General features: G+C 40.6%; 1 protein-coding gene and 1 long non-coding RNA gene across 5 annotated transcripts in view; one reads left to right on the forward strand and one right to left on the reverse strand.

Moving 5' to 3' along the window:
• Positions 1–20,107, reverse strand: part of lmbr1 (limb development membrane protein 1) — a 211,461-nt gene that overhangs the window by 99,796 nt on the left and 91,558 nt on the right. For all 4 annotated transcript variants that reach the window (XM_059971871.1, XM_059971870.1, XM_059971873.1 and 1 more), the window contains 2 exons: positions 10,202–10,266; positions 283–355 (listed from right to left, as the gene is read on the reverse strand). In XM_059971871.1, the coding sequence (XP_059827854.1) occupies positions 283–355; positions 10,202–10,266 (138 nt within the window). The remainder of the gene's footprint in view (positions 1–282; positions 356–10,201; positions 10,267–20,107) is intronic.
• LOC132395373 (uncharacterized) lies at positions 6,185–12,549 on the forward strand. The gene is made up of 3 exons (XR_009512593.1): positions 6,185–6,317; positions 6,485–6,589; positions 12,047–12,549. It is a non-coding gene; the product is annotated as an uncharacterized LOC132395373 (long non-coding RNA).

Here is a 20,107-nt window from a genome sequence, read left to right on the forward strand (position 1 = left end):
GACGCTTTCTTACCGTCTCAGGAGAACCAAGAGCTAAAAGTTAATCTGGTTATCAATTAATAAAGGCTGTGATAGAAATTGATTGTACATTCTGTTCCTTTTCTTCTGGAATTGTGACCATTAATCCCATTACAAAGCCTAATGTTTCTAATATAAATCAGACTGCTTCTAAAAACTGAGAGCTTCATGCAGTTTATCATTTCAATAAATTATCTGTTCTCAGTGCAACTTATCAGTTATCTGCCAAAATGCAAAAAAAAATTACCAGTCTGGACTGCATACCATTTAATCTCCTTATAAGTGCTTCCTCCTGAAGGCCAGTACAATAGATTTGCTCATCCAGGTCCTCTAAAATCTGAAATTATAAACAGTTAAGCTAAATAAAACAGTTCTTGATCACAGTTTTAATTGAAATACCCACAAAATTAAATGAATTGTTACATCATTGAACCAGCAAACATGGGGGAATTTAAAAACTGGTAGCTGGAATTTAGCTGAAATTATCCAAATGCAATTTCTTGCATTTTCCTTGCATAGCTTATATACTTTTTTAAATTATTTGTTCAGTGTCATTTTATAAAAAAAAATCTTTCAACCATTGTTTATGATAAGCTCTTGGTAAAATATTATATATTACTGTATCTTGAGTGAAATTCCAAACCTTTCAAGACCATTTTACCAACTGGAAAATGATCTTCTGTGTTTCTTCTGCTCAGAAATTCTAACTGTTTAAACTCCCAAATACTCCAGCCTTACCTAATAATTATAACTTTTCTTTCCTGTCATCATTTGAGTTGCAGAAGATGCAACACTTGTCCTTACAATTCCTCCCTCATCACCATCCAACAACCAAACCAATCTTTCCAGGTGGGGCAAAGGTTCACATGAGCTCTTCCAAACTTGTCTTCTGCATTCAGTGCTCCCAGTGTGGACTCAACATCAATGAGATCAAGCACAGTCTCGGCACCCATCCTGTAGAGTACCTACACTGAATCCACAATGGCCATCCTGAGCACCCAGCTGCCAATCAGTTCAAATCCCCTCTCCATTCCCACACTAACCTGTGTATCTTGGTCTTCTCTACAACCAGGCTGAAGCAAAATGCAAACTAGAGGAGCATCACCTTATATTCCACCTAGGTACTCCACAACCCAATAGCATTGAGTCCCCCTCCCTTTTACCTCTCTTCCTCCCCCCTTACCTTTTCTTCCCTCTTCTCCTTCTGATCTCCCTTTGCTGATCCTCTTCCTACCCTCCTCTCAGCTTCCCTTCATGCATTTTTGTCCACTCCTCCTTTCTAGTCCCATCCAGCCACTTCACACACTGGTTATTTTTCCCTCTGGTTTCAACTGTTGATTACCTCTCCCTGCTGCTCCAATGGGTCTCTCATTCTAATCTCTTTTCCTTATATGAATCCAGCTCTGATAGCACTTCGTGTTCCTGCTCATCTCTCTCCAGCAGCTGTCATCCACCTTCACAAATCTACTCCCCCGCCCCCCCTTCTTACTCTATCATGTTTTCTCATCTTTTTACTCTTTCTCATCTGCTGGCTCCATCTACCATTCACCTGCCAGAGTCTTCCAATTCCACACTTGCTCACCTCCCTTACCTGAAAATGTCTACATCAGTACTGTGGAGAGCATTTTAACTGGCTCTATGACCATCTGGTATGGCAGTGTGAGGGTGTGGAGGACTACTGCACAGGATCGAAATAAGATTCAGTCAGCACCATCAAGGCACTAGCCTCAGTAATATCCATTACATCAGGGAGTGAGGTTTCAAAAAGCAATATCCATCATTAAGGACCCACATCACCCAGGTCATGCCTTGTTCTCATTGCTACCATCATGAAGGAGGTACAAACTCTGCCTGAAGGCACAAACTCCACAACTCAAGAACAGTTTCTTCTCTTCTTCCAACCAATTTCTGAATGGACATTGAACCCATGAACACTAGCTCACTACTTAGTTTATTTCTATTTTAGTAGTACTTATTAACTAGTTAATATATATATTTACCATAGTTCACATTTTTTCCTATTAATAGGTATTACACTGTACTGCTGCCGCAAAGACAACAAATTTCACAGCATATGCCGCTGATATTAAACCTGATTCTGAACTACCTGCCCCATCACTTTACACCTTCTTCAGTCCACCATCAACACAGAATCCTTTCTTGCCAATCCACTTTTCTTCTTTGTGCTGGCCAGTTCACCTCTCAGTTACGATGTAGGGCTTCAACCTAACATGTCGACAATATTTTCCTCCCTCAGATGCTGCTCAACATATTGAGTTCCTCCAGCAGATTGTGTGTTGACCATTTGAATTCATCTTTCTGTACTTTTGATTAATAAATACTTAAGAGTACCAGGCTTTAGGTGTTTCAGAAAGTACAGGGAGGAAGACAAAAGAGGTGGGGGTGTGGCACTGCTGATCAGAGATAGTGTCACGGCTGCAAAAAAAAAAGAGGAAGTCACGGAGGAGGCATTGTCCACTGAGTCTCTGAGGGTGGAAGTTAGAAACAGGAAGGGGTCAACAACTTCACTGGATTTTTTTTATATAGAGCACCCAACAGAAACAGGGACAACGAGAAGCAGATAGGGAGACAGATTCTGGAACTGTGCAAAAGTGACAGGGTTGGCATGATGGGAGATTTTAACTTCCCCAATATTGATTGGCATTTCCCTAGAACAAGGGGTTTAGATGGGGTAGAGTTTGTTAGATGTGTTCGGAAAGATTTTCTGACACACTATGTAGGTAAGCTGACAGAGGAAAGGCTGTACTTGATCTGGTATTGGGAAATGAACCTGGTCAGGAGTCAGGTCTCTCAGTGGGAGAGCATTTTGGAGATAGTGATCACAATTCTATCTCCTTTACCACAGCATTGGAGAGGGATAGGAGCAGACAAGTCAGGAAAACATTTAATTATAGAGTAAAGGCAAATATGAAACTATCAGGCAGGAACTTGGAAAGCATAAATAGGGAGCAGATGTTCTCAGGGAAATGTACGGCAGAAATGTGGCAAATGTTCAGGGGACATTTGCGTGGCATTCTCTAATGAGACAGGGAAAGGATGGTAGGTACAGGAACCATGGTGTACAAAGGATGCTGAAAACCTAGTTAAGAAAAAAAGAAAAGCTTACAAAAGGTTCAAAAAACTAGGAAATGATAGAGATCTAGAAAATTATAAGGCCAGCAGAAAGGAGCTTAAGAATGAAATTAGAAGAGCCAAAAGGGGCAATGATAAGGCCTTGGTGAGCAGGATTAAGGAAAACCCCAAGACATTCTACAAGTATGTGAAGAACAAGAGGATAGAATAGGATCAATCAAGTGTGCCAGTGGAAAAGTGTGTATGGAATTGGAAGGTGTAACCAAGGTACTTAATAAATACTTTGCTTCAGTATTCACTATGGAAAAGGACTTGACAATTGTTGGGATGACTTACAGTGGATAGAAAAGCTTGAGCATATAGTCATTAAGAAAGGGGATGTACTGGGAGCTTTTGGAAAGCATCAAATTGAATAAGTCACTGGAACCGGACAAAATATACTCAAAGCTACTGTGGGAAGTGAGGGAAGAGCTTGCTGAGAAACGATCTTTGCATCATCAATAGGGATGGGAGAGGTTGCGGAGGATTGGAGGTTGCAGATATTGTTCATTTAAGAAAGGGAGTAGAGATAGCCCAGGAAATTATAGGCCAGTGAGTCTTACTTCAGTGGTTGAGAAGTTAATGGAAAAAATCCTAAAAGACAGGATTTATGAACATTTGGAGAGGTATAATATGATTAGTAGTAGTCAGCATGTATTTGTAAAGGGCAGGTCGTGCCTTATGAGCCTGATTGAATTTTTTGAGGATGTGACTAAATACATTAATGAAGAAAGAGCAGTAGATGTAGTGTATATGGATTTCAGCAAGGCATTTGATAAGGTACCCCATGAAAGGCTTACTGAGAAAGTAAGGAGGCATGGGATCCAAAGGGACATGGCTTTGTGGATCCAGAATTGGCTTGCCTACAGAAGGCAAAGAGTGGTTGTAGACAGGTCATAGTCTACATGGAGGTTGCTGACCAGCAGTGTGCCTCAGGGATCAGTTCTGGGACCCCTACTCTTTGTGATTTTTATAAATGACCTGGATGAGGAAGTGAAGGGATAGGTTACTAAATATGCTGATGATGGGGGTATTATGGATAGTACAAAGGGCTGTCAGAGGTTACAGCAGGACATCGATAGATGCAAAACTGGGCTGAGAAGTGGCAGATGGAGTTCAACCGAGTTAAGTGTGAGGTAGTTCATTTGGTAGGTCAAATATAATGGCAGAATATAGTATTAATGGTAAGATTCTTGGCAGTGCAGAGGATCAGAGGGATATTGGGGTCCGAGTCACAGGACACTCAAAGCTACTGCGCAGGTTGACTCAGTGGTTAAGAAGGCATACAGTGTATTGGTCTTCATCAACCATGTGATTGAGTTCAAGAGGAAATGTTACAGCTATATAGGACCCTGGTCAGACCCCTCTTGGAGTACTGTGCTCAGTTCTGCTCACCTCACTACAGGAAGGATGTGGAAACCATAGAAAGGGTGCAGAGGAGATCTACAAGGAAGGGTCTCGGCCCGAAACTTTGACAGCGCTTATCCCTATAGATGCTGCCTGGCCTGCTGCGTTCCACCAGCATTTTGATTGTGTTGCTTGAATTTCCAGCATCTGCAGATTTCCTCATGTTTACAAGGATGATGCCTGGATTGGGGAACATGCATTATGGGAACAGGTTGAGTGAACCTGGCCTTTACCCCTTGGAGCAGCGGAGGATGAGGTCACCTGATAGAGGTGTATAAAATGATGAGGGGCATTGATCATGTCGATAGTCAGAGGCTTCTTCCCCCAGTGCTGAAATGGTTATGGCTAACACAAGGGGGGACACTTTTAAGGTGCTTGGAAGTAGGTACAGAGGAGATGTCTGGGGTAAGTTTTTTTAAAAAAAAACGCAGAGTAGTGAGTGCATGGAATGGGCTGCCAGCAACGGTGGTGGAGGCAAATACAATAGGGTCTTTTAAGAGACTCTTGGATAGGTGCATGGAGCTTATAAAAATAGAGGGCTATGGGTAACCCTTGGTAATTTCTTAAGTACATGTTCAGCACAGCATTGTGGGCTGAAGGGCCTGTATTGTGCTGTAGGTTTTCTATGTTTCTAGTCACTTTAAATTCCTAGGTGTTACTATCCCAGAAGACATGTCCTAGACTGATCATAAAAATATAATTGCTAAGGAAGCATGACAGCACCTTGACTTCCACTGGAGTCTGTGGAGATTCAGCCTGTCATCAAAAACTATGGAAAACTTCTATAGAAGTGTGGTGGAAAGTGTGCTGACTGGCTGCATTACAGCCTGGCATGGAAACACAAATGCCTTTGAGCAGAAAATCCTACAAAAAGTAGTGGATTGGGCCCAGTACATCATGAATAAAACCCTCCCTACTAATGAGCACATCAACATGAAATGTTGTCATAAGAATGCAGCATCCAATAACAAAAGTCCTCACCACCCAGGTCATGCTCTTTTTTTTTTTGCTGCTGCCATCATGTAGAAGGTTCAAGTGCCTCAGGACTCCTCAACCAGGTTCAAGAATAGTTACTACCCCTAGCATCAGGCTCTTGAATAAAAGGAGATAACTTTTAAGGACTCTTATCTTGTTATTTAATGCTCATTATTTATTGCCATTTATTTATATTTGCATTTGCAATTTGTTGTTCATTGATCCTGTTTACAGTTACTGTTCTATAGATTTGCTAAGTATGTTCACAGAAGAAGAATCTTTGAATTGCATGTGGTGTATGTGCTCTGATAATAAATTTACTTTGAAGTTTGAACTATGGTATTCCAGTTTACATTATTCCTTGCTTAATGCATTATGACATCCTCCAGTTATTTGTATTTTCTTTCTGAAGCTCTTAAAGATTCAGTTACACTTTTGGTTATTACCATACTCAAATTCTTTGGTATTCATTGTAACCTTAATTATTTTATCAGTGACACTTGATCACAAATAGCCAAATATGTTTAATGAATCAAGTGACCTACTCCTGTTCCTATTTTCTGTGAATACGCCCTTAGTTTCTGAGATCCACCCATATGACCTCACTTGAAGAACTTGTTGGGACATCCTATCTCCTTATTGCAGTAATGGACTCCTTGATTAACATTACAACACCACATCCTCTTACTGACAGTGCCTGGTAACATTTCAGAAGTTCAGATGGATGAAAGAAGCATAGAGGTCTATGCTCCAGGTTCAGGTAGATGGACTCAGCAGAAAATCAGGTTGGCATGGACTAAATGGACTGAACAGTATGTTTCTGTATTAGAGCTTAATAACTTTTTAATTTATTTAACATGCACTGTGCCAAGTATGAGGCTAACAGTGAGAGAACAGGATCCTCAATGAAGATGTGAACATACATGTAAATTGACATTATCACCCATCTTAGGTAACTTCCTGGGATCGGGGATAACTTGCATCAACTGCTGAGATGGCCAATGAGAAAAATCTGGGATCCAGAGACTGCCACTGATGGGAAAAGGTGAATTATGAGGTAATGTGCTCCTTCTGCTGCTTCTGAATGGGCATTGAACCTATAAACACTACCTCCCTACTATTATTTTCTCTTATTGTACTATTTATTTAATTTAACATTTTATACACACACACAGTAAAGTTTTTATTATGTATTGCAATGTACCTTTGCCACATAACAAATTTCACTAACATATGCCAGTAATATTAAACCTGATACTGATCATTCCAAATTCTCCTCCACTGAGTGGTCATGCAAAGATTTCCATCAGTCAGTTGCATTTCTTTATGGGAGGTTTGAATAGATTCTCCATACCTTCCTCTGTCCACTTGACAGTGAATGGATTAGAGCTCCCATTCTAGGAATCTGATGACAAGAATGCAACTATGTAACCTGCTAAATTTAGTCAACTGAATGTAACTAGGGGTCCAATGCTGGGACTGGAATGAATTTATCAGGAGTGATCATGATGAATATCCAGATCAGCTAGTAATTATTTCAGGTCTGCACACAAAGACGGCTGCTTTAGGTTTATCCAACAACAATAATAACTGCAAAACTTTCTTATTACATCGTACGCATTTGCTTTTCCATTAAAGTCTCTGTATTCTAAGCATTCTCCAAAGGGACAAGATCAGTGCTTTTGGTACATTGACTTGGGTACAAGTTTCTTTATTTTTTTTGAAAATCATTAGGGACTTTACAGTTAATTGAAGGGAATGAAAAAATGGGTAATTTGGCATGTACAGCACCACAGCAGAAAGCAAGCACAAAAAGTCTTTGGTGACTTTTTAAATGAATAATTAATATTTAATTTTCTATTTTCAACTGAATTATTTGTTAGTTGACAGTTGAAATAGAAGAAACCCAACTAGAACAATAGAGACAAGTTGAAATTATTACAAATTAATTCCAAATGCATAAAACTTCCGTGCTTATGAAAGCACATTACTTTACACTAAACAAATACTATTTGCAACATTATTCTAATTGGACAATTATCTTTTTTGCACATAGGATCAAAATGCTGAAACATTAATTTATTTACACTCTCAAACATTGAAAACAACAATAGAATTGTAGTTTTAATAAAAGAGGAAATAAAAATTAGGGTCGATCATGTGCATCTTTAGCTGAAGTATCCAGTGCAAGACTTACCCTCTGGCTTCAATATTCTTCATTTTGAAAGAATTCAGCATCAACTTTACAAAATACACCAACATTACAGCTATAAAGCAACTTATCAGAACCCAGGGCATAATAGAACAACTACAGGACAATGGTTTTCACATCATTCAAGAGTCATTGGTCATATCTCATTTATTTTTCATGGATAAACATTTTCCAACTTCAGCAAATTCATATTCTCCTTCAAAAGAACAGCCCATTTTTACTGAATCTGTAATACTAGTTCAACTTTTCTCTCAATTCAAACTGCACAACTTTTGTTTACACTTTTTGCATGTTCTTTTGTTTCTTCAGAAAGCTCAAAGTTCAAAGTAAATTTATTATCAAAGTATACCATATATAATCTCTCTCTCTCATTTTTGTTCCTTTTTTCCTCTTTAAGTAGCCCCATTAATCAGATTATCTGCACAACCCCAGCCACATTTTTTTGATAATATTGCCTTGCCTTTCACACTCCTCACACAGCTTATATACAAGTTAAGAAATTCAGCTGAAATTAAAAGATGAACTATGTTTTACTTTAAATTAATGCTGCCTGATTTAAGTGGAGTTTTTAGTATTTTTGCTTTTAGTTCAGATTTCCCATTTTCTATTCATAGTCAACACATGTACCAGGGCAACATAGCAGTTAACTTCAGAAACCAGTTTTGATCCCACCTCAAGTGCTACCTATGTTGAATTTTGATCTCTCCATGACTGTGTGCACTTCCTTCGATTTCTTTGGTTTCCTCCTTATCTCACAGACACACTTGTGGGTTACTTAGTAAATTGAAATTACCCCTTTGATGACTAATGTGAAAAAGAATCAAGAGGAAGTTGATGGGCATGTAAGAGTTATTGCAGGATGGAAAAACATTGAAAAGGATCGCTGTAAAGACAAAAAGGCTTTGGGTGTGGGAGATCATTTCTTTTGGACTTGACTGATTTTTTTTTGGTGAGGTGATGAACAGTGCCAACGAGGGCAGTAGATTCAGTTTATAAGGACATCAGGAAGGCCTTTGATAAGGTACCACATGGTAGGCTGTTAGATCACAAGGAATCCAGACAAAACTGAAAAATGGATTAAGGTGGAAAGTTGACAGTGATGGTGGAAGTTTGTTCCTTGTCTGGAGGCTATGACTAGTGACCTGCATCAGGAATCACTGCTAGCCCCATTGCTCATCATCTATATCAGTGACTTGGATGAGAATGTACAAGGCACAGTGAATAAGTTTGCAGATGGCACTAAGACACATGGTATAGTGGACAATAAAGGCGACTATCAAAAATTATATTGGGATTTTGATCAGCTGAGTATGTGACTGGAGGAATGACAAACGGAATTTAATTTGGATGTGTCAGGTGTTGCTTTTTTTAAAAAAAGCTGCCAGAGGAAGTACAATAACTACTGTTAAACATTTGCTCAGGCACATGGATAGGAAAGCTTTAGAAGATTACGGTCTAAATTCTGGCAAATAAGACTAGACTGAATGGAGAACCTCATTCATCACAGACCAGTTCGGTTGAAGGGCCTATTTCCATGCTGTTTAACTCAGATCAGAGATGCAGAAGGAAAATAAAAAGAAAATTTGAAAGAATCACAAGTATGGTAGAAGGATTAACACTGATTCAACTGATAATCATCATATTCCAATTTATATTCTTGCCTTATTATAATGCTACAAACTGAGGCCAAGGAGAAAGAAAGAAACACCACAATAGGATGTAATATCCGTTAATACTTGAACTCTTGAAAATGCATAAAATGGAGAATTGACATGCTTGTTGTAACATTGTGACTAGGATTTGATTTGGTTTGACAGCTTCTGTTTTAAACGATTTCCATTAGAATAACAAATGCGATCACTATACATTTACCAACTTACAGAAAAGCAACATAAAAAAACATTTTAAATGAAGAATAAGACAAAACAGAAATGAGATTAAATGAAAATAATATAAAAATTCATGGCTTGAAAATTACCAGCTCATTTGCTCTTTTGTTGGCCTTATAAGGGAATATTTCACAAATCAAACCATCAACAAGTTTGTCCAAGTTTCTGATGATCTCTTACAACCTCACAGATCTTGTTAGTGATTCTAATTAGAGCATATTACAAAATATGACAGAAGCTGTCAAGCTTGAATGCTTTGTGATGAGAGATACATGGCTGAAATGCACATATTATTATGCATATATTCCTTCAAAAAAAAAACAATAGCACAACTTGTGGGCATGTTAATGTGTAATGTTTGCAAGCTGCCCCAAGCACATCCTTGGGAGTGTTGCTTGTTTACACAAATGATAATTTGACTACATATTATGATGTACATGTGACAAATTAACCTGTATCTGAATCTGAAAATATCTTCAATATGTACATAAGGCAATTTACAAAGAGACACCTTTTACAGTAGCACCTTACAGCAGAATTATTATACTTAGTAATTTTGATTACTTACAGTTGGCTTTACAAGTAACTGTCCCATTACTGTGAACATTCTGGAGAGACCAACCGGAGTACATACTGAAAAGAAAAAGGCATTTACAGTACCCCATTCACAAAATAATTAAATTAGTGCATTAAGATTCTCCATTAGAAATCAGAAATGTGAATTTCAGTATATACAGTTTTGGCTATGCTGCCCTCTATTATAGGTGTGAACACATACTTATGGCACGAACAAAGCACTTAGAATGAGCATGAAGCGCTGAGGTAATCTCTGTGACCTTGTCCTCAATCCAACAGTCAAAGGTTCACTTTTCCATGTCAATATTACTAATTTTCTATTGTGTAGCCCACAAGGGAAGAAAATTCTCTTGATGCAATGATCATCTTTCATTATCTAGCTTAATTTCAAGAGAAACAGGTTTTGTCTAGCAACTCATAACCAGGCTTCCAGGAGACAACAGATAATGATTAGCCGAATTCAGTATCATCACAATCCGTATAAAGTGCACGTATAAAGTGGATGATCAACTTAATGGTCTTTGCAAGGTTCCCACCATCACCAACGCTATTTTCAAACAAGATTCAGTGTGCAATATTAAGTAGCAAGTGTACCTAATACAGAAAACAGTAAGAACTACCAATAACAGGGCAGAACAGTTACATAATCGGTTGGCATATTATAACAGTGCTAGCAACCCTGGGTTAATTCTGCCACTATCTGTAAGGAGACTGTTTATTCTAACCTTGATCATGTGGGCTTCCTCTACGTGCTCCAGTTTCCTCCCACATTCCAAAGATGTATGGACTAGTAGCTTAATTGGTCACACGGGTGTAAATGGGCAATACAAGTGTGCTGCACTAGAAAAGCCTGTTATTATACAGTATTTAAATAAATGATGTGCTATCGGTGGTGATAAAGATTTGCTGTTCAGAATTAACTGGGTGGCTAACTAGGCTGTTGTTCAATAGTATGGGGGCAAAATGCTGCAACTCTCAACAACACTAAGAGATCCTTTACTGCATTGACTCAAGATGCTGCACCACCAAAGGTAATTGAGGAATAATTAATGCTAGGCTTGCCAAAGATGTCCACATCCCTTGATTTAATAAAACAATTATCTAAATACCATGATCACATTCAACAAAGACAATATGAAACACATGATTTTTAAAAAATCTACTATAAGAATCAAAATGCCAGGGCTACTCAGCATTCAATAGCACAGAGTAAACAGTCAACATTTCAGGCCAAAACTGGTCTTGGTCCAAAACATTAAGTGATTACTCATTTCCATAGATGCCACCTGATCTGCTGAGTTCCTCCAGTATTTTGTGTCTTGCTTGAGAAATCTTCTAGCTGCTTGATACAACTCCCAGCAAAACAAAACATCCTGTCCAACTGAGTCACAAGAAAGCTGAAAACTATGCCAGACTTGACCATACGTTCCATGAATTACATTTACTACAATGCAAATGAGATTTATCAAATTTGTACAGTGCTACTGTCAAGTCAAATTTCTCAAAGCAGAAGTCAGGAGCAAATTGGTGGCTTGCAAGATGGAAAGACTGAAGGGCTTGCTTATGGTCACTGAAGTGTGCAAGGCTGACCGCTTATAAGGAATAGTAACCTGTGAAAGTGGAAGAGTTTAACAAGATCTTTGAGAAAGTCTTAGTTTAAAATAAACATTTGTTAATGATCCGGAATGATACGACAGGAGGGTCTATAATCTCCTGCTCATGTAGGAAAATTAATTTTTATCTCCAAAGCCTTTAAATTATATTGTCTAATCAACATGTTTGAGTCTTAAAACTGAAATAACTGGCAATAATCAAATGCAATAATCTTGTTCACAAGGTCCTGCAGATGTGGATGACTGGGATGTGATTTGAGACAATGCTGCCGGTGCTTTGAAAAACCCAAATCATTGGTATATGCACTTGAAATTTTGTCATAGAGCATATCTAACACCGAGAATTAGACATCAAATGGGACTAGTTCCTGACTTATATTGCTCATTTTGCCCCCATGGAACTGTTGGCTCCTTTATACACGTTGTATAGGAATGTCCAGGGATTTTTGGTTTGTGGGGGAAGGTCATCAGTACTCTTACAGAACTAATGGGGGTACAATTACCAATGGATCCTGCTGTACATCTTCTAAATGATGACTTCCACCTTTCACTTATGGAAAAAACACGCAAAATCAAGCTGGCAGGTCTGACTGCAGCTAAGAAGATTGTAGTCCAGCATCGGAAACGTCCCCATGGTATTTCAAGTACTGAGCTTCGGAGCTTTTTGGACATTTCTTACCTGGAATTATCATCAGCAAGAGTAAATGATGCACGACCAAACACAATCTTAATGTGGACAAATTTGATATCTAACTTAAAAGATCTTCTGTTAAAATAGGAATGCTCTGTCTGTGTATGCAAAGACAGAGAGAGGGGAGAGGGGGGTGGGGATGAGGGTTGGGGTGGCTGGGTTAAACAGTCAAAATGTAATCGGCAACTGGTTGTATTGAATGTAATTTGTTGGTGTTGCAATAAAAATCAGTGATAAAAAATTACAGATAATTAAAAATTAAATAAAATCCAATATGAAATAACATTATAAAGAATAGTGCATTTGATAAAATGCTGCATCACAGATTACTTCAGAAAATTAAAAAATGATACTGCCTATACTGAACTTTTAAGTAGGTAGAAGACTGGATGGCCAACAAGAAATACTAAACAATTGCAACTAGCAAGATGTCATGAATACATTGGAATTAATGCAGGTTAGAAGATTGCTAACTGGAATGGGTAGCTTGACTAATGTGGAAAATTGAATATATTAAACTTGTATCTCCGAAAGTTCAGGACTTGTTTGAGGTGTAGGACCTGGAGTGGTCTTAATAGGGTGGATGTGGAAAGGATGTGGGAGAATCTAAAACTAATGAGTCACTGTTTAAAAATAAGGTGTCTTAATATTTAAGATGGAGTCTTGAAAACTACCCAAATAGAGTTTTTGAATATTAAGGCAGAGAGAGATAGATAAATTAATAAGAATAGCCAGGGCTAAGGGATTAGAGGAATGTTAAGCAATTGTGGCTGAAAGGAAATTGATCAGCCACTATTTTTCTAAGTAGCAATTAAGGCTTGAGGGCCTGAGAGGCCTATACATGCTTTAATTCATTTTCAGGTTTGTAAGCCTCTTATACGATTTTGACCAATCAAATCCCGTCCAATGATCCTTCCAAATGAGCTACATAATCTGAGAGGCAGGATGCACTGTATGCTCAAGCATTCACAACACAACCAACCTCAGTGATGAGTTCAAAAGTAAAGCAAAGGATACACAATCTGTAGAAAGCGATAAAACCAAAATATAAAAAGTTTAAAGTAAATTTATTATTCAAGTACATACATGTCACAACATACTACCCTGAGATTCATTTTCAGGTAGGCATTCACAGTAAATACAAAGAAACACAGTAGAATTGATGAAAAAATGCACAGAGACAACAGACAAATAACCAATGTGCAAAAGGCAACAAACCATGCCAATACAAAAATAAATAAATAATAATAAACATTGAGAACATGGTTTATCGGGCCCTTGAATGCAAGTCTAAAGGTTGTGGAATCAGTTCAGTATTGACGTGACTAAAGTTATCTGCACTTGTGCAGGAGCCTGATGGCAGAAAGGTAAAAACTGTTCCTGAACCTGGTGATGTGGGATCTTTGGCTCCTATACTCCACCTTGATGGGAGGAGCAAGAAGAGAGCATGCCCTGGATTATGAGGGTTCTTGATGATGGATCTGCTTTCCCATGGCAGCATTCCTTAATGTGTTCAATTGTTGTGTGTGCTTTACCCGTGATGGACTGCAATGTATCCACTACTTTTTGTAGGATTTTCCATTCAAGGGCATTGGGGTTTCCATACCAGGCCATGATGCAAACTGTTAATATACTCTCCACCACACATCTATAGAAGTTTGTCAAAGTTTTAGATGACATGCCGAACTTTCGCAAACTTCTAAGCATGTACAGGTGTTCCAGTGTTTTCTTGACCCAAGACAAATCTTCTGAAATGATTAACCGAGGAATTTAAAATTACTCTCTCCTCCTCAGGTCCTCCAAAATGACTGGCACATGGACTTCCAGTTTCCTCCTCCTGAAGTCAATAATCAGCCCCTTGCTCTTGCTGACATTGAGTGAGGAGTTGTTGTTATGGCACTACTCAGCCAGATTTCCAATCTGCCTCATATGCTGATTTGGCATCACCTTTGATTTGGCCAAGAAAAGTGGTGTCATCAGCAAGCTGAAATATGGCATTAAAGCTGCACTCAGCCTCACAATCATAAGTGTAAAGCGAGTAGAGCAGGGGGCTATGCACACAGTCTTGTGATGCACCTGCGCTGATGGAGATTGTGGAGATGTTGATGCTAATCTAAAAGGACTGATGTCAGCAAGTGAGGAAATGGGGGATCCAGCTACACAAGGAGGTCTTCAAGCTTATTGATTAGTTTTGAGGGAATGATAATATTGAATGCCGAGCTGTAGTCAATAAAGAGCTTTCTAATGTATACATCTTTGCTTTCCCGATGTTTCGGGATTGAGTGAACAGCCAGTGAAATGGCATCTGTTGTTGACCTGTTATGATGGTAGGCAAATTGATGTGGATCCAAAATGCACCTCAGTTCTAATGAACAACTGCCATTACGGCAAGTTACTGTGTTCTTCTTGGGCACTGGTATAATTGAAGCCTGCTTGAAGCAGATGGGTACCTCAGACTGCCGATGGGAAGGGTAAAACAGTAAACAGTAAACAGTCCAACCAGTTGATTAGCACAGGATTTCAGTAGTCAAACAGGTTAACTGTCTGGGCTAGATGATTTTTAGTGGGTTCATCCTCCTGAAAGCAAACTGTGGTGTACTAGCATCCGAGGCGAGCGGTTCTGGGTTCAAATCTGGCTTGCTCCCTGCATGCTTTCCATCCATGCTGATCTGAGTGCCGAACTAGCAACTTGGCCTCAAAGAACAGACAAAAATGCCAAAGAAACTGCAAGGTTGCTGCCTGATGTGCCACAAGGCACAGAAAGGAACAACAACAAACACCCTCTTGAAGGATCTCTCAAGTTGGACCCAAAACCGAAATCACAGATCACCAGGGCTGTGAGAGCTCATGAAGGTGCACTCCATGTTTTGTCAGTCAAAGTGAGCATAAAAGGTATTGAGCTCATTTGGGAGCGCAACCTTGCCGTCCCATCCATTGCTTGTTTTTACTTTGTAGGAGATGATAGCATTCAAGTCCTGCCACAGGTGTCGAGGATGTAATTCAAGTTTAATCTGGATTTGCTACTTCACATGTGAGATGGCTTTCTGGAAGTCATACCTGGACCTTTTGTATTTTCCTTGACAGTTAGATCTGAATGCCACCAATCTAGCCCGCAGTGGATTAGTTGTAGTTGTAGTGATAGTGGTAATGGTCACATCTCTGGCACCAGCTCAGAAAGGAAAGAGGGCAAAGAGGAGAGCAGTAGTGATAGGGGATTTGATAGTTAGGGGGACAGTTAAGAGGTTGTGTGGGAGAGATCGAGAAGCCCAGATGGTCTGTTGCCTCCCTGGTGCCAGGGTCCATGATATCTCAGATCAAGTTCTTGGTATTCTCAGGAGAGAGGGTGAGCAGCCAGATGTCGTGGTCCACATGGGGAGCAATGACATAGATAGGAGTAGGGCTGAGGTCCTGAAGAAGAAATATAGGGAGTTAGGAAAGAAGTTAAAAAGCAGGACCTCAAGGGTGGTAATCTCGGGATTGCTGCCCATGCCATGAGACAGAGAGGGTAGGAAGAGGAAGTTGTGGCAGATAAATGAGTGGCTGAAGGGTTGGTGCAGGGGATAGGGGTTCAGATTTCTGGATCATTGTGATCTATTCTGGGGAAGGTCTGACCTGTACAAAAAGGCCTGACCTGTACAAAAAGGCTAGTTTGGCAGGGGGGTGGGTATCAGAATGTGAGTGCAGAGATTAGGGTAGAAGGACAAGGGTATGATGTTATGTGTTCTGAGTTGGTGAGGAAGAACAGGCAAGGGACAAAACATAAATGTAGCCAGTTAGAGGGTATGAATTATGTCTATTTCAATGCTAGGAGTATTAGGAATAAAGGAGATGAACTTAGAGCATGGATCAGTACGTGGAACTACAATGTTGTGGCTGTTACTGAAACTTGGCTGGAGGAAGGGCAGTATTGGATGATGCAGCTACTGGGGTTGCATTACTGGCCAGGGATAGTATCACGGCTATAGAAAAGGAGGACACAGAGGGAGTGTCCAGAGTCGGTCTGGAAGTCAGAAATAGGAAGGGATCAATCACTGTGCTGGGAGTAGTCTATTGGCCCCCTAACAGCCCTCGGGTCACCGAAGAGCAGATAAGCAGGCAGATTTTAGAAAGAAGCAGGTAATACAGAATTGTAGTTATGGGTGATTTCAACTTCCGTCATATTGATGGCACCTCCTGACTGCAAGGGGGATAGATGGGGCTGAATTTGTCAGGTGTGTTCAAGAAGGATTCCTGACACAGCATGTGGACCAGCCGACGAGAGGAGAGGCTATACTTGATCTAGTTCTGGGTAATGAACCTGGTCAGGTGGCAGACCTCTTGGTGGGGGAGCATTTTGGTGAGAGTGACTACAACTCCCTTAGCTTCAGCATTGCTATGGAAAAGGATAAAAACAGATAAAATGGGAAAGTGCTTAACTGGGTAAGGGCTAACTATGAAGGGATGAGGCAGAAACTAGCGAGAGTAAATTAGAAACAGATGTTCAAGGGCGAAAGCAGAGAAGTAATGTGGAGGAAGTTTAGGGACCACTTGAGCTGGGTTTAGGATAGGTTTGTCCCACTGAGACAAGGAAAAAATGGTAGGAAAAGGGAACCATGGCTGACAAAACACGTGAGGCAACACGTCAAGAGGAAGAAGGAAGCATATGTTAGATATAAGAAGCAGGAAGCAAGAGGGGCTCATGAGAAATATAGGGTAGCCAGGAAGGAGCTTAGAAAGGATTTAGGAGAGCCTGACGGGGACATGAGAAGCCTTGGCATGTAGGAACCCCAAGGCGTTCTATGCATATGTGATGACAAGAATGAAAGTGGGGCTGCTAAAGGATAAAGAAGGCAACGTGTCCCTGAAGGCGGAGGAGTTTGGGGAGGTCCTAAATGAATACTTTGCTTCAGTATTCACAAGTGAAAAGGACCTTGATCAGGGTGAGGTCGAAATAGAACAGACCTGCGAGCTGGACAATGTGGAGATTAAGGAAGAAGTAGTGTTGGAACTTCTTAAAAACATCAAGATTGATAAGTCCCCAGAGCCGAACGTGATATACCCCAGGTTCCTGTGGTAAGTGAGAAGAGATCACTGGAGCAGTAGCTATGATCTTTGAACCCTCTTTGGCTGCAGGGGAGGTGCTGGAGGATTGAAGAAACAAGTTCCCTTGGTCAGCAGCACTGGGGCTCCACAGGGACTGTCCTGTCTCCCTTTCTCTTCACCATCTACACCTCGGACTTCAATTACAACACAGAGTCTTGCCATTTTCAGAAGTTTTCTGATGACTCTGCCATAGTTGGATGCATCAGCAAGGAAGATGAGGCTGAATACAGGGCTACGGTGGGAAACTTAGTCACATGGTGTGAGCAGAATCATCTGCAGCTTAATGTGAAAAAGACTAAGGAGCTGGTGGTGGACCTGAGGAGGGCTAAGGCACCAGTGACCCGTTTCCATCCAAGGGGTCAGTGTGGACATAGTGGAGGATTACAAATACCTGGGATATGAATGGACAATAAACTGGACTGGTCAAAGAACACTGAGGCTGTCTACAAGAAGGGTCAGAGCCGTCTCTATTTCCTGAGGAGACCGAGGTCCTTGAACATCTGCTGGACGATGCTGAGGATGTTCTACGAGGCTGTGGTGGCCAGTGCTATTATGTTTGCTGTTGTGTGCTGGGGCAGTAGACTGAGGGTAGCAGGCTCCTACAGAATCAACAAACTCATTCGTAAGGCCAGTGATGTTGTGGGGGTGGAACTGGACTCTCTGACGGTGGTGTCTGAAAAAAGGATGCTGTCCAAGTTGCATGCCATCTTGGACAATGACTCCCATCCACTCCATAACGTACTGGTTAGGCAAGGGAGTACATTCAGCCAGAGACTCATTCCACCGATATGTTTTACACTGAGCGTCACAGGAAGTCATTCCTGTCTGTGGCCAATAAACTTTACAACTCCTCTCTCGGAGTGTCAGACACCCTGAGCCAATAGGATGGTCCTGGACTTATTTCCACTTGGCATGATTAACTTATTATTATTTAAATATTTATGGTCTTATATTGCTACATTTCTTCACTATTCTTGGTTGATGTGGCTGTCACAAAACCCAATTTCCCTCGGGATCAATAAAGTACGTCTGTCTGTCTGTCTGTCTGTCTGTCTAAAAAAGGTAATAGGGAGAATCCTGGGAACTATAGACCAGTGAGTCTTATGTCGGTGATCTGCAAACTATTGGTAAGGATTCTTAAGAATAGGATCTATGAGCACTTGGAGTACAGTCTACTCAAGGATAGTCAACACGGCTTTGTGAAGGGAAGGTCGTGCCTCATGAGCCTAATAAGAGTTTTCTGAAGAGGTAACAAAAGAAATTGATGAGGGTAGGACAGCAGATGTGTTCGACATGGATTTTAGCAAGGCATTTGTCAAGGTCCCCCACGAGACACTCATCCAGAAAATCATCAGGCATAGGATCAGTGGAACCTTGGCTGTTTCAATAAAAAAAATTGGCTTACAGGAAGAAAGCAGAGGGTAGTAGTGGAAGAAAAGTATTCTGCCTGAGGGTCGGTGACTAGTGGAGTGCCGCAAGGATCTGTCCTGGGACCCCTGCTCTTTGTGATTTTTATAAATGACCTAGATGAAGAGGCGGAAGGATGGGTAAGTTTGCAGATGACATGAAGATTGGCGTTGTGGATGAAGCTGTAGGTTGTTGAAGGTTACAAGAGGATAGAGACAGGATGCAGAGTTGGGCAGAAAAGTGGCAGATGGAGTTCAATCTGGATAAGTGTGAGGTGATGCATTTCAGAAGGACAAACCAGAAGGCTGAGTACAGGGTTAATGGTCGGTTACTTAAGAGTGTGCATGAACAGAGGGACCTTGGGCTTCAAATCCATACATCCCTCAAGGTCGCTGCACAGGTTGATAGGATAGTTAAGGAGGCCTATGGGATGACTAATTAATGGGGGGTTGAGTTCAAGAGTAGAGATGTCACGTTGCAACTTTACAAATCTCTGGTGAGACCACACTCAGAGTATTGTGTTCAGTTCTAGTCACCTCATTATAGGAAGGATGTGGAAACTATGGAGAGGGTGCAGAGGAGATTTACCAGGATGCTGCCTGGATTGGAAAACAAGTCTTATGAGGCCAGGTTAGCAGAGCTGGGACTTTTCTCTTTGAAGCGTAGAAGGATGAGAGGGGATTTGATAGAGGTCTACAATATTATGAGGCGCATAGATAGGGTGGATAGCCAGTAACTGTTTCCCAGGGCACAAATAGCAAACACCAGAGGGCATATGTACAAAGTTAAGGGAGGGAAGTTTAGGAGAGACATCAGGGGTAAGTTTTTTTTGTTTATGTTTTTTTTTAAACAGAGGGTTGTGGGTGCCTGCAGTGACTTGCCAGGGATGGTGGTGGAGGCCAAAACATTAGGGGTATTTAAGAGACTCCAACCTGATGGCAAGAACATTGACCTCTAACTTCTGTTAAAGCCCCTCCTCCCCTTCTTACCCCATCCCTGATATAGTTTTTCCCCTCTATCTCTCTGCCCATCACCCTACCTCTTCTCCATCTCCCTCTGGTGCTCCTTTCCCCCTTTCTTTCTCCCTAGGCCTCTCGTCCCATGA

This window comes from Hypanus sabinus, chromosome 6 (assembly GCF_030144855.1).
Source record: "Hypanus sabinus isolate sHypSab1 chromosome 6, sHypSab1.hap1, whole genome shotgun sequence".
NCBI lineage: Eukaryota > Metazoa > Chordata > Chondrichthyes > Myliobatiformes > Dasyatidae > Hypanus > Hypanus sabinus.